Here is a 14266-nt window from a genome sequence, read left to right on the forward strand (position 1 = left end):
ATTTGCTGTATTTTTAGACCCTGTTCCTTCAAACTTTGTGACAAACTCTGAAGCTATGAAAACAAACGCTTCCACGCTGTTTGAAGATTTACAAGGATTTTAGCCATCACCTAAAATAATAAATTGGCATCAAATGTGTCCCGTAGACATTGTTGTGACATAGTTAATGTTGCTAAATATATAAACCTCCTGATTTCAATTTGTATTAAGCTTTAATGCCACAAACATGAAAGTAAAAGTTAGCTGGGCAGTTTTAGTATAGTTTTTTTAAAAAAAAGCATGCACATTAATCCATTTCCCATGATGTAACATAAAATGTACTCCAAAGAAAAGAAGAGGGAAACAAATTTTCCAAGCTCTCAGTCAAAAAAAGAAAGAAAGAAAAAGATTGCTTTGGGGGCTGGAGCAATGGCTCCATGGTTAAGAGCAAGGACTGTTCTTGCAGATGACCTAAGTTCGTGCCCAGCACCCACCCACCTTAGGCTACTCAGAGTGGTGTGTGACTGCAGCGCCAAGGAATTTGCCCTCCTCTGGCGTCTGTAGACAACTTGACTCTTATGCATATACCCTCCCCACAGACACACAAGCATACACATAATTTTAATAATAAAAATAAATCTTAAAATGGAAAATTCATACTTTAATATGATACATCTAAAATATTTAAAAGATCTCAGCAACATTGAAATTTCATGTGCAGATAAGTGTGTTCTTTGCCTCAAACAGTTGTTTTAGCCCAATATGATATTGCATGCTTATAATCTCAGGGACACGGGAGGGAGAGGTAGGAGGATCTTGAGTTCAAAGTCACCTTGGGCTTCACAGTGAGACTTTGTATCTTTCTTGAACAATAGTATAATTCTAAAGATGTTATAATCTGTTATTTTAAAACATGGTAACTTAAACAAAACTATAATTACCTTGCCACTGAAACAATTGTATCTTTTCAGGTTTTTCCCTGAGACTCTTTTTGTGCCTGCAATTGTAATACAAACAATGTCAGCTGATGCGTTTTTCATTACTACAGAGTTCGCATGCAGGCCAACATTGTGAGAGTGGGCCACAGAATGTTCCTGTATAAGTGGAGCTGCTTCTGAGAGAGAGGGGCGGGAGAGGGAGAGAATGGGGGAGGAGATTCAGGCCTCCAAGACATATTCAGGTATTAGAATCCTAGAATCCCAGAGTTGAAGGATCTTCTGCAGCTAGACCTTCTCCCTGTGCTCAACCCAAGTGTTTGCAGCATCACTCAGTCCTGAGCCTGTGTAGGCTCTCAAGCCTTACTCCATCAGTGTGGTACAGAACCAACACCAATGTTGGCAGCATCACCGGTCCTGAGTCTGTGCACTCTCAAGTCTTAATGCAGACCCAGATTCTGAACCTACAGTTTCCAAGCTTGGTCCCAGGCTGTTTATTTATTTATGCACATTCAAGTTTAATACACTTTGACCTAAGTCACTGGGAATCCAACCTGTTGTCCTTAATGAAACACAACAATCTCCTCAAAAATTTATTATCTGCTGTGTCTCTCCAAGCTTAAAATTCAAGTAATGGTGTCCAAAGATGGTCATGAAGCTGTGCAGCGGGAAATGTTTCTGTCGCCATGAAAGACAAAGAGTGATTTGCTACTGGTCCAGCAAGCTTTTCTAGTACCACTCCCCCTGCCTTTGGCTTTCCAGCCACATCAATCATTCAGTGTCTTAGGCTCCTTCACAGGGACTGCCCTTCCTTTCCCCTTCACCGCTAAAGGAATCCCTTGGGTTCCTTTAACTGACTCCCTAGACCAGTAATATCCAGTAGAAATATATACTGAGCCACATATATAACGATTTTTTAGCATCCTTATAGAATAAATACCATTAAATAGATGGGTTTATTTCATAATGCTTTGTTTATTATTATTGTTATTATTATTATTATTATGCTTAAAAATTATTGTCATTTAGACATGTGCCAACAACTATCTTTTAAGATTTTCACAACCAAAAGCTTCTGAAAGAGACAGTGAAGGTCTAGGTTATACCAGCACCTACCACAACCAACCGTATTGTTTCCTAGCTCCCTGTATTTTGCTCTCCTCCTGAACTGTCTAAAGAGCCTTTCTTTCTTCTCCCATTCTTTTGTGTGCACGAGTGTGGGGTAGTAGTTAGCAGTACTCAGGAGTGAATGGAGAGCGTGTCACTTGCTAGGTACTTGGTCCACCACTGAGTTTTAGTCCCAGCCCTGCTTTTCCTTTATGTTTTGAGACCAAGTCTAACTAAGTGTGTAAGCTGGCCTTGAACTCATTCTGCAGTGCCAACAGCCGTTGAAATCAACTGACTTCAAAGAGTTATAAAAAGCTGCACCTCTAGTTCTCTGCTTCCATTTGCCCTAAGCATCTACAATATTTGCTGCCCTGCTAGAAACCACCACCACTTCCATCTCATAAAATCCATTGACACTTATTTTTTAGCCTCAGGGGAGTATTTGAGTCTATTGGCCACTGCTGCCTCCCTCTTGATTTCCTTCCTAACTCGTTGAGAGCCCCTTATTCTCCTTTACATGTCTTTCTCTGTTTGACCATCAGCAGTCAAGTGAGCTAAATATTCAGTAGGAACACCCTCTCTCCTTCCTGCCTCTAGGTCTCCTTGATTGCTCAGATGGTTTCTGATACTCTCTACCTGCAACTCTTAATCTCCAGCTTCCTTTTCAACAATCTACTCAGTATCTGTATTAACTGAATCACTGAATTTCAAGAGGAATTCTTGAATCAACTTAGACATGGTTTTTAGAGGATCACACACAAACACACCACACATACACACACCACACATACACACACACACACACACACACACACACACACTGGGTATGTACCTCATTAAATAGCTCTTGACTTACCAGACAATTTGCTGTGTTGCTGAAGGTGGAATTTTCTTGCTCACTCATGCCTCATTCATTCCATCTCTACATTGTGGGTCCTCTATGCTCCGAGAATGTCTTTGGGCTCCCAGGAGTGTCCGCCTGGGCTGAGTGCAGTGGATGGCAGCAACAAATGCAGGTCAACACAAAATCATCAACTGACTTAAAACATGGTGAGGGGGTTGTGACATTTTAAAAAGGTCTGGTGTGTCAAAGAATTGGACATGCCTGTGAGTTAGAATGAATATTTGTGCTCCTATAAAATTTGCATATTAGAAATCCCCAAGATGATATTGCATATAGGCGGACCCTCAGGGGAGACTGTTAGGTCGTGAGGGTGGAGCCCCCATGAATGGGATTAGTGCCCTCACAAAAGTGGCTGTGTATGGGCCCCAAATAGCCTTCCTTGTCTTCATCTCCAGCCCGTCCCTGTGGCTCTCTCTGTCAGCGTCTCTGCTGCTTTAGATCTTTCCTCATGTGCTACATTCTCCCCAGATTGTCACTGAATTGCCCTTTCTCTCTTACTTCTTTAAATTCACATATGCTTGGCTGTTTCTCCTTGGATTTAAGAATTGCCTCCTAGACAGGTTTTCTCCGTCATGTACACCCTCATGCTGACTTGTTTCCATAAAAGCACGTTGACTTCCATCATATTTTTGTCTGTATGTGCTCTTGTATTATTGTCTAGACAAGGTTGTATCTATTTCAGTCTCCCCTGCCAGGAAAAGAGAATTGTGTGCACAGAGGACACTTAGCAAATGCTTGCTGAATAAATGGGTCTGGTAAGAAGACCTTAGCACTCAGTCTGTGACCGACCACTCTGACTATGCATCCTTTGTCCTGTTCATGCACCTCTTGATTATATTCAAAGGAGATTGACAGCTTTAGCCAGGAGTCTCAGCGATCAGATAAATCCAAATTTAGACTTGACACTGCCAATTATAAACAAGACGGAAAAAATCTGCTCGACTGTCGTTTAGACAAGTTATTATTAAAACTCTTTCCTAAACTTTCTTCCCTTAACTTTGTAGTTTGATACTCGAGGAGTGACCGAATTCAGGAAGAGCTCATGTTGAGATTTTAGTTAAAGGGAATCTGAAGTGGCTCCATCTGTCCTTGCCACTGGTTGCTGGGATTCCATGACCGACATGTGACCCAAATAGAGAGACGGTAAATTGTCTGTTTAGGGAGTGGTTTTAGTTTTGACAGAGTAGTCCTCTGGTGCTATGGAAAGCTAGAATCAGGCAACCTTCTTCCTGATTGAGAAATCAGAATGCTTCATGATTTTCCACACAATGCTTAAAATTCCCCGAGTCCTCATTTGTTTTCGAGTGAGAATCCATAAAAACTGCCCATCCATCTTTGAGACATGTTATGAAAAATCTCCGATGAAATCATGAACTCTCCTGTGGTCAGAAATACAGAAAGTCTGATGTGGATGTATTGGCCATTTTAAAGTGTTAAGTGAAGGAAAATCCCAATGAAGGTACCGTTTTGTGGGATCCAGGAAACACATGGTACACATTGTTACACAAATGTCTGTGAAGTGTGTACTGACATAGCTAATTCCTACATGAAGATACACATGTCACACTTAAACATGAAATAAGCTGCCATTCGAGGAGATGGCAAGTAGAAAGTATGTATTTTTCAAACACACACACACACACACACATACACACACACACACACACAAAACCTTACCCATTTCCTGCCCCTGTCTGTCCTTGCTTCTTGTCTGCTCTCTTCCTAAGGAGCAGCATAACTCTGTGCTTTGTCCTTGGCAGTAGATCAGCACTGTAAAACGTCGCCACCTTCAGTTAAAAGGGGTTAGTGTGTGTCTGCACATCCAGAAAGCGCTTTCGGGCTACTACTCCCCAGCTGTCTTTTTCCGTGTGTCTCAGCTTGATGAGTCTTTTCATTGACCTTTCGCTGTGTCTCTTTGCACAATCCCAGAGTGAAAGAGAGAAGGGAGGAGGGGCGAGAGGGAACCTAGGGAATGGGCCTGGAATGAACCCCAACTTAATCCACTCGCAAGGTTTTGCTAATGTCACAATGAAGGCTAGCATACTTTCTGCATGACAGATTAGCTCTGAAAGCGTGTATTTTCTTCAGACCTACCAATTGCCAGTCTGAGTAAACTGTACTTTTGAAGCCCCAGGATTTAAACTTGTCCAAATACTGCGTCTGACTTCATGACAGACTATGCCTCTGTGGTAAAGATGTATCTTTTCTAGCCAGGTTTATAGGATTTGAATATTTCAGTGAGTTTTCACAGAACAAAGAAACAGGCAGAGATCGACTGGTTAGTTATCTGAGCAAGTCTACATAGTTACGGGCAGGGCTGGGAGTAATAAAACATGAACCTGACATGTTCAATAACAGCTGCTTGGTGTCAGTGGCCTTTTAAAGACAGGAGGTTTAAGACCCAAATCGATGACATTTTCCTCACAGCATGTGAATAGATCGATGAATGGGGTATTTATAAGAATAAAGTCATGTGTATACTTACCCTTCAATCTCAGGATACCCTCAATAAAGGGCCTGGGGTATCAGTGAAAAGGATGAGCAAGCACCCCCAGAGGAACATTCCAGAAGTGTGTGTTCCATTTACACACATCACTCTTCCCAGCATAAGGTCCTGACACAATTCTCAAAAACTAGAGTTCCCTCAACAGCCATCCCTTGGATCAGGTTACAGACTAACCTGTAGGGCAGTGCAAAAGGTCACTCCTCCTGTACTTCCCATTCAGATCCAGGCTCATCCCCTTCTTCCTACGGACACCAGGAGATGGAAGCCATCTGTCATCAGTCCTTAGAGATCCTAAGGTGTTTGTGTTCCACGGGTCCACTGCAGATGTCACTTGGCCAGTGGTAACAAAGCTCAGGACTTTAGCATTGTCAAGCCCGTTCTTTCATAATTGCCCTCCCAGTGCAGTGAGAATAAAAGGAAACGGAGGAGGCCAGCACTAGACTTGCCTAGTATGCACCTAGCCTTGGGCTTGATCTCCAACGCTGCACCAACTGAACATTTTTGGTGACTCGTCATCTCAGCATTCAAGAAGTGAGGGGGGGATCAGAAGCACAAGGTTATCCTTGGCTACATAGCAAGTTCAAGGATAGCCTGGGATATATGAGACCCTATATTTATAAAAAAAATGGTTAAAATAAAAGAGATCGAATTCTGGAGAACATGTAGGGTATATTTCTTATAGACTGCTATGGATATGTAGTGTGTTGTATATATACTTAAATTAAATTTGTAGATGGGCATTGTTCTTCTGTTTCCTGACTGCCCAGACCTGAATAATCACACAGAAACTGTATTAATTGCAACACTTCTTGGACAATGACTCAGGCATATTTCTAGCTAGCTCTCACATATTGAATTAACCCATTTCTATTAATCTGTGTATCACCATGAGGCTGTGGCCTACCAGTAAGATTCTGGTGTCTGTCTCCTTCGGCAGCTATATGGTGTCTCCCTAACCCTCTATATATATCTCTATGTTTGGATTTCCCTCCTGGCTTTATTCTGCTATGCCATTGGTCAAAACAGCTTTCTTCATTAACCAATAGTAACAAAACACATTCACAGCATGCAGAGGAGAATTCCACATCTTAAATTGACCAGTTTGTTTCTCACAGAAAATAGAATCCATTTAACTTGACAGAATCCTTTCTTTCTCTTCTCACTGTCTCATGCTAAGTTTCTAATGTGGAATATAAATACAGCTCTCCATATTTAGAAGTAAAATAAATGGGCATTTTAGGAGCCAACATTGATGTTTAGTCTTAAAAGTTGGGTCTACTATGGCAACAGCAAACGTTCCATTATCTTCTTAAAGAAAACAATTTATCAAGCCTAGGAGCCAGAGAATTATGTGTCAGCAATCGTCTCAGCCTCATAATTATAAATTTGTGAGGATCCGGTAAAATGCATGAATCCAAAAGAATTATAGTGTTTCATTGTGAGTCAGAATCAAGAACCCTGTTATTTGTAGACATTCTACATCATCAGAGATATTTAGGGAGGGTCAGATCTTAGCAATAATATTGCCTAACCTTGTTATTTTCCAGATGAGGAAATTTAAATTAAGAATTTTTTTTGGATTTTTTGAGACAGGGTTTCTCTGTGTTGCCCTGGCTGTCCTGGAACTTACTCAGTAGACTAGACTGACATCAAACTCAGATCACCTGCCTCTATCTATCTCCCAAGTGCTGAGATTAAAGGCATGCACCACCACCACCCCGACAAGAATTTCCTAAGAGAGGACATTAAAAGTACCTCACTATGTGGCATGCCTTCTAACTGTCCAAGCCACTTGAATAACTTAGCTCACCTCAGTTTAGAAAAAAAAAATGGGCTCATTGTAACAAAACTTGTTTATTATACTTGGAATTTTTGGTCCCTTCACTCACTCACAGAAAGGCTGGGTCACCTTTGAAGATCTTTGCTAGGCAATGAGCTGGTCATAAGCAGAAGTAGCTTCTTGAAGAACCCGTATCCTTGAGGGACCTCAGGAGAAGGTGAGGTTGGTATGGCACATCCAGACTTGCTGCAGGCGTGTTCACGTATTGCCAGGGAGCTGAGACGTAAAGCATTTTTTAAAAAACTCTCCCAGCTGTTTCCTGGGAGAGTCAGAAGAAGGGGCTCAGTGGAGCAACACTGGATGACTCGCGTGTAATGAACATGAGTCGCTGGCAGTGACAGCAGCAAGGAATTCGTAGGAAAAGGCCCAAAGGCAAGAACAATGATAGATGGCCATAGCATTTCCAGAAAGATAGGATTTAACAGAGGAGGAGAACGGAAAGGCGGGGCTTTGGGAATCATGAATTCTGAGAGAAGAAGGTAAATTATAAGGTGAATGAAAGAACCATTGCAGACCAGGCTAAAGAATTTTGCTATGAACAAAAAAGCCAGTGTCCTCAAACCTTGTAACTTAAGGGACATTTTACATCATGTGCTATATCCAAAAGTCCCTTTTTTGTTTTATCTTTAAATATATATAATGTATGCTTTTATTTATTTAATATTTCTAAAGTACTTTACTTCTAAGAATATTTGTTTCTTGAAAGAAACTGTCATATTGTAAACAGAATACCAATATTTCTTGAAATGAGGTCATCATTGAAAGGAATGTGATGAGCATGAAACCCTCCAGTTAATTCATATGAAAGCCACTGACCCTGAAGGCTGCAGTCAGTTTATTAAGGGCTATTCTACATTTTGAAGAGGAATTAAATTCTAGCACCAAACTAAGATTCCTTAAGCAAATGAGAAGGAAGAAGAAGGCTGACCACTGAATAGTTTTCTCACACTGTAAATGAGGGTGTTTATCATGGATCCTAGGGTGTGTCCGACAGTAAGGAATATTCATTGTATACCTGAGGCAATATCATTTTAGGAAGTATGAGACACCTGAGGTTTGGGAGCTAATTTTGGGTGACAAATTCAATCTTACCCAAGAGGGTTTAGCTAGCCTAGAGAGACCAATGAGAGAAAGGAACCCAGTGTGTGATGGTTATGAAAAAGGATCCTAGTATAATCCAGTTAGTGCAGGAAGGGTACAGAAAAGGGGCCAGGTTTAAGAGAGATTTGGGATAAAGCCACAAATTTTTGTCTGAGCAATGTGGGGCAGGGATCAAGGAAATAGAGGGACAGACGATGCCTTGGGGAATGAACGACTTAAGAGACTATATAAATGACACTATGGTTGTTCATGCCAGGATCAAGAGGATTGTAAGGGGGGCTTCAGGAATGGTGAGAGTGGAAACAGACAGAGGTGGAGAGAGTCAGACCCCTGGATTCAGATGCACTGCCATTCAGCGAATCTTGCATATTCTAGATCGACATTATTGCTTGCTGGGAAAATGGCTGGCTTTTGGTAGTTATGAGGTGACTGAAATCTTCTTGCTAATGCCCAGAGCATCCCAAATGCCAGCTAGACTCTAGAAGACTGTTTTGCCTATAAACTGGCATCATAAACATCTATCTCATTACTGATCATTTTAAAATTTTGTGATTCCATCAGGTAGACAGATTGAAGGTGCAATCGGCATATTTACTGTTATAAATAAGATGTTAAAGATGAACATCTCTAAAAGCAAAACATCATTAAGAACCTTCTTATGTAAACAATCTACTGGGAATTTTGAAGGATAGAGAGCTAAATTAAACACAGATACTGTTCTCATCGAATTTGTAAAGATTAAGATAAAAATTCTCAGGGATTTAAATTGTGTTCACATGTCAACAATTTGTGCCTGGTTTCAAGCGAAGAAATCTAGCTTCAAAAACCTTTCCAGTAGCCCATTAGTGTGAAACATGTTTCCACGGATGACTAGAATGTTATGACGGTTCTGTAGCAAAACAACAATAAAGCAAATTTGGTGGGACCCTTAAAGAATTGAAAGGGAAAATCTTGCCTGCCGTTAATAATCTGTTTCTTATGCTGTGTTTATTTGCCCCGCTTAGGAGAAAGAAATGGGTGTTTGTCTTTTGTTTGCAGCATTTCTGCTCATCCAAATACGTGATGTGACACAAAATTTGAACTTTCTTGTGACACCCATTAGTTCATTTTTCATAAGCAGGTTTTCCCCCCTTGGCAATCAAGACAGGCTTGAAGGCCCGGATTTCATCCTAAGCCCACAAAACAAGCATAGGCTTGACTGAGGAAAAAGACAACATTCCCAAATGTTGACACTCCTTCTTCAGTTTCTAGACCTTTCTGTGGAAAGAAGGGCAAGAAGTGTTTTCATAAAACACAGGCAGAATTCATTTACATAGAGCGGTCTTAATGGCTCCTGTCAGAACAAAACAGCTGGGAAACATATGGTACCCATTTCCCTGTATCGCTTGGAAAAAAGTTCATATGTAAATAAAGCCAACATAAAAGAGTGGCCCTTTGAACCTGTGACCTCACATAATACATAAATATATCAGTACAGGGCACTCGTTGCATTGACCCACTAAGTCATGTGCTTTAAATATTTTAAAAACGTTCTAAGAGTCACAATTTTTAAGAGCTCCAAAGAAATCAAGGTAAGTGACAAAATATGAGCAGATACCATGCCAAGCAATAAGCATGTGTTTCACACTATCTCTGAATAGGTTTTCCCACCATATTTATAGATTTGGGGAACGTTGGTGAGTAAAATCAAATGCCTACTTACACCTTATAAGCTCCATGATCTCTGTCTCCCTGTTGCTTCGTGTGAAACAGGCACTGTGTGTTCTTAAGGCAGAGAAAATGCCTTGGCAGAAATTTCTGGCAAATGATAGCTTTTCATAGCTTCATATTTTTAGGAAGAAAAGAACATATAAAAGGTAGACATTTTTATATTTATAGGAAATTGATTAGAATAATTGGCCTTTGCCTTTCCATATTGACATTTAATGAATGACTTTAAAGACTCTAGCTTTTCCCGGCGATTATCACTCCTTCGGGTTTATGAAGGGAACTTACTTCCCTCTGGGAAATTAAGCTGAAAATCCCTCAGAAGCATTCACTTTACGCGTGTTATACGATTGAGTGAATTGTGCAGAGTGAGATTCAAGTTCACATATTGTGTCTGTCTGTCGTTTGCTCCAGGCTGAGCGCTGGGTATGGCTCAGAACTCTAGACACAAAATGGTGTGGGTAAGAGAAGCAGACGGCAATCGAGATGCCTTCCTTCCCTTCAGGGTGTCCTTTACATATATGTCCTTTACATATATGTCGCTCACTGGGAAGAAACCAGCTCTCCTCCCATAGCTTTCAGAGTCTTCTTCGCTTCTAAAGTCTGAAAATTGGAAAAGCCTTGAGGTTGAAATGTGCAAAACAGACCTTCTGAACCTCATCCAAGTTGTTGACCATTTGGGGGACAGAACTCGGGATTTTATGATGGGCAAGCCCACTCACTCCTCCCTTAGCTTGATTCCATAACTTCCCTGCATGATTTTAGGACAGATGTCGGTATGAACAACGGCTAGTAGCACGAATTGAGGGATCCCTTTCACTGTAAGAAGCAGTCATTACCAGAGGTTACTGTAAAAGTCACAGGACTGAACACGCCTGCTGTCTCAGGGGCTCTCGCCCTTTGGCTGTGCCCAACAGCAAAGACAGGCACGTTTGCTTACTCTGAGATGAAATTCTTCCCACCTGCTTTGTTTCATAGGCTAGAGGGTAGTTGGAAGGAAGCTTTACCTGCCTGATGGACGATGATACAAACTAACAGTAGAAGAATAGAAACCTCTAAAGTAGCCTGCTAGCTTGCTAGAGTGCTGCCATCTGCCTTCTAGTAGAGGAGAATAGAGCCCTTCTGTGGGCGCAAGACTGCAGCTTTGTCGGTCCGCTCTAAGATAGGCTACCAAGCATCTTGCTTGTATTGTATTTATTAGAAGAGAATGTGGTTTTTATCTTTTCTCTCCCAATGTGCCTGACTGCCTCACTGTCCATCTCAACCAGTTGAAGGTAGGCCAGCCTGCAATCTTTAACTGCACAAAAATGAGAGAAATTTAAAAAACAATGTTGAGTACTAGTCTGCCTTCCCTCTTTGCCCTTCACGACTCCCCCCTTTTCTGGTTTCTCCCTTTCCCAACACAAAGAACAGTGTTGCTCTAAAGAGTGTGTCCTGTTGTCAAATGGAAATGCATTATGTGGTGTCATAGGCTGAGAAGCACCACGAGATGGCCCTACACGATGTTAATCTAGGATGCTCAGTGTAGGGTATATTGGCTCCATCATGGCCTTTCTCCTGTGAACAGATGAGTACCTAACCACCTTTTATGCTTTTCCTTGCTGTCCCTAAACACCTAACGGAAACCTGTCAGGTCACATAGTAGGTCACAATTTGAGTTTGTAGAAGATGAGCTATGATTCCTTCACACCGATGTCTTAGACATTAGAGATGTGTGTACAGGCAAGTACAAGCTTCTGCATGTGTACGTGTGTACATATATCACTGGCTCACTGGCTTAGTGTAGAAGCCCAGTCCTATTCTCTTTCGTTTTTGTTTTAGGGTGGTGGCAAACATGTAAATAGTATCAGAAACACCCAATCATAAAATATCTGTCAGGATTTTAACTTTCTGCTGTTATCAATTAGTTCTGGGACATTATGTCATGACTTTCTTGTCTTTCTCTGACTTTCAGTGGTAAGTATGAAGCATTAATCTTATGGATATATGTCCTGTCATGATTTTTATCCCCTTATAAAGCGGCCTACTGTGAGCATAACCTAAGTGAGCTATGTCTACCTACGTGGCCAAACTCTGTTTGAATTCCAGTTTAATAGTCTCCTCTATTATTTTTTTAAACAGTTTCAAGCACTAGCTGGAATTGTGGTGTCTCAACTCTCATTACAAACCCACAAAAGCCCACTGGAATCGCTGATGTATACAGTAAGTTCCGCCCAGTGAAGCGCGTGTCTCCACTGAAACATCAGCCAGAGACACTAGAAAACAACGAAAACGATGACCAAAAGAACAATACAGTAGAGTACCAGAAAGGCGGGGAGACTGACCAGAGCCCCCAGCCCGAGGAACTCAGCACTGGAGATGGAGTCAGGGGGTTGCCAGGTAAGGGCTCCGAGCCCAGCCAGGCACTGGGCGAGCTGGAGCATTATGACCTTGACATGGATGAGATTCTGGACGTGCCTTACATTAAATCCAGTCAACAGCTGGCCCCCTTCACTAAGGTGTCTTCAGAGAAAAGGATTTTGGGCTTGTGTACAACCATCAATGGCCTTTCTGGTAAAGCCTGTCCTATTGGAAGCTCTGAGAACTCCACACCCAACATGACTCCATTTTGTGTTCTTTCTCCTGTGAAAAGTCCTCACTTGAGGAAAGCGTCGACCGTCCTCCGGGACCAGCACAAGCTCTGCACAGAAGACTCTGAGAGCTTACCTGCTCTGGGTAAATGCGCCCCTCCATATGAGTCTGAGAACCACAGTAAAGACTTCCTGAACAAGGCTTTTAGTGATCCTCATAGTCGAAAAATTGAGAAGGCAGGGCCAGACTGCAAGCTCAGGGCCTTCCACCTGCAGTCCTCGGCAACAGGGGCCAAACCGGAAGAGCAGGTCAATGGCATGAACTGGACCAATGCCCAAGGCGCAGAAGAAAGAAGTGAGAACCTGAAGAAAGTAAGAAGCATACTGAACATTGTGAGAGAAGGGCAGATATCGCTCTTGGTGAGTACTGTCTGTCTGTCTGTCTGTCTGACCTACAGACTCCGTCTCCTAACAGGATGGAGTGTTTGTTTCACATTTTTCTGTGAACTTTTTTATTTGCTCTTTGAGCGTTTCCTATAGAATGTTTTGTTCATTTTCACCCCCTTTGTTTGATTCCTTGCTAAATCTTGCTGCTTTAGTTGAGAGGCGTGATATCTAAACGCCAAGATTAGGAGGTTAATTCAGGGGACACAAATGGCTCCAGAAGAGTGTGGGTACAGTTAAACATCGCCTGACCTCAGCTGAAATAAAGACATTTAATCTAAAAGGAAAACAAAACAAAGAGCCCCGCACTGTTTGCCAGTTGAGTTGATGCCTTTTTTTTTTTTTCCCCTTTGCTTTCGAATGCCCTCCCTCCGTTTCTGTGGGGACGTCAGTTTTCAGCTGATGGCAGACCTGCCAGATCTGGGAACAGAGAGTTCTCTGTTTCACCCTGATCATTATTCAGAAAAGTTGGGCCAGGGGGGTTGGAAAACATTTGCAGATACAGCTTCCCCTAGAGTTTGATTGTTCTCTGACACACACGGGGTTTTCGCTCTGCTCCAGCACTACGTGTCCAGGGAACGTGAAGAATTGTCTCCAAGGACTCCAGACAGAGTTACTTGGTGTAAGAAACATCTATTGAGAAAGTGCAACTGAACTAGCATTCCATCCGCTGCACTGTTTTCCTAGCTTCCAGACGCTGATCGGATGGTAGCAATCCTGGGCTCCTACTCAGAGGATAAAGTCTCCTTCAGGAAATGCACTGCCTGCATCGTGGCATCGCGACTCCACTAATGTTAAGCTTGCACGGAGAAACTATAGCATGCTGGGCCTGTTGTCACAAACAGGACAATGTGATTGAGCGATTTTATCACATGAAGCCATAACTGGTTTCTCGTGAAAATGTCTTTTCCATTTTCCCCAGCTGTTGCCTCTGATTCTCTTCGGTTCATTGTTTTCCTTCATCCCATACATTCAGAAGTCACAAATGCTAACACCACTGGGTTTGCCCAAAATATTCTATCAGACACTTCATACTCAGAGGAGTGAAAACAGCCAAAGAACCAGGTTGCCTCCAGATATCCCAGATGCCCCTGCGAGTCATTGGTATGTCTAGAGGTTGCTGTGAGCACACTAGTGGCCACAACCTTTAGGTAACATGCAGAGGGAGGCTGT

General features: G+C 42.1%; 1 protein-coding gene across 3 annotated transcripts in view; it reads left to right on the plus strand.

Moving 5' to 3' along the window:
* LOC121441946 (synphilin-1) overlaps positions 1-14266 on the plus strand; it is a 138616-nt gene that overhangs the window by 86668 nt on the left and 37682 nt on the right. For all 3 annotated transcript variants that reach the window (XM_041643360.1, XM_041643359.1, XM_041643361.1), the window contains exon 4: positions 12201-13069. In XM_041643360.1, the coding sequence (XP_041499294.1) occupies positions 12201-13069 (869 nt within the window). The remainder of the gene's footprint in view (positions 1-12200; positions 13070-14266) is intronic.

The sequence above is a fragment of the Microtus oregoni genome, unplaced genomic scaffold (genome assembly GCF_018167655.1).
Source record: "Microtus oregoni isolate MIOR12 unplaced genomic scaffold, Mior012 000085F_ref0000168, whole genome shotgun sequence".
In the NCBI taxonomy this organism is placed as follows: domain Eukaryota; kingdom Metazoa; phylum Chordata; class Mammalia; order Rodentia; family Cricetidae; genus Microtus; species Microtus oregoni.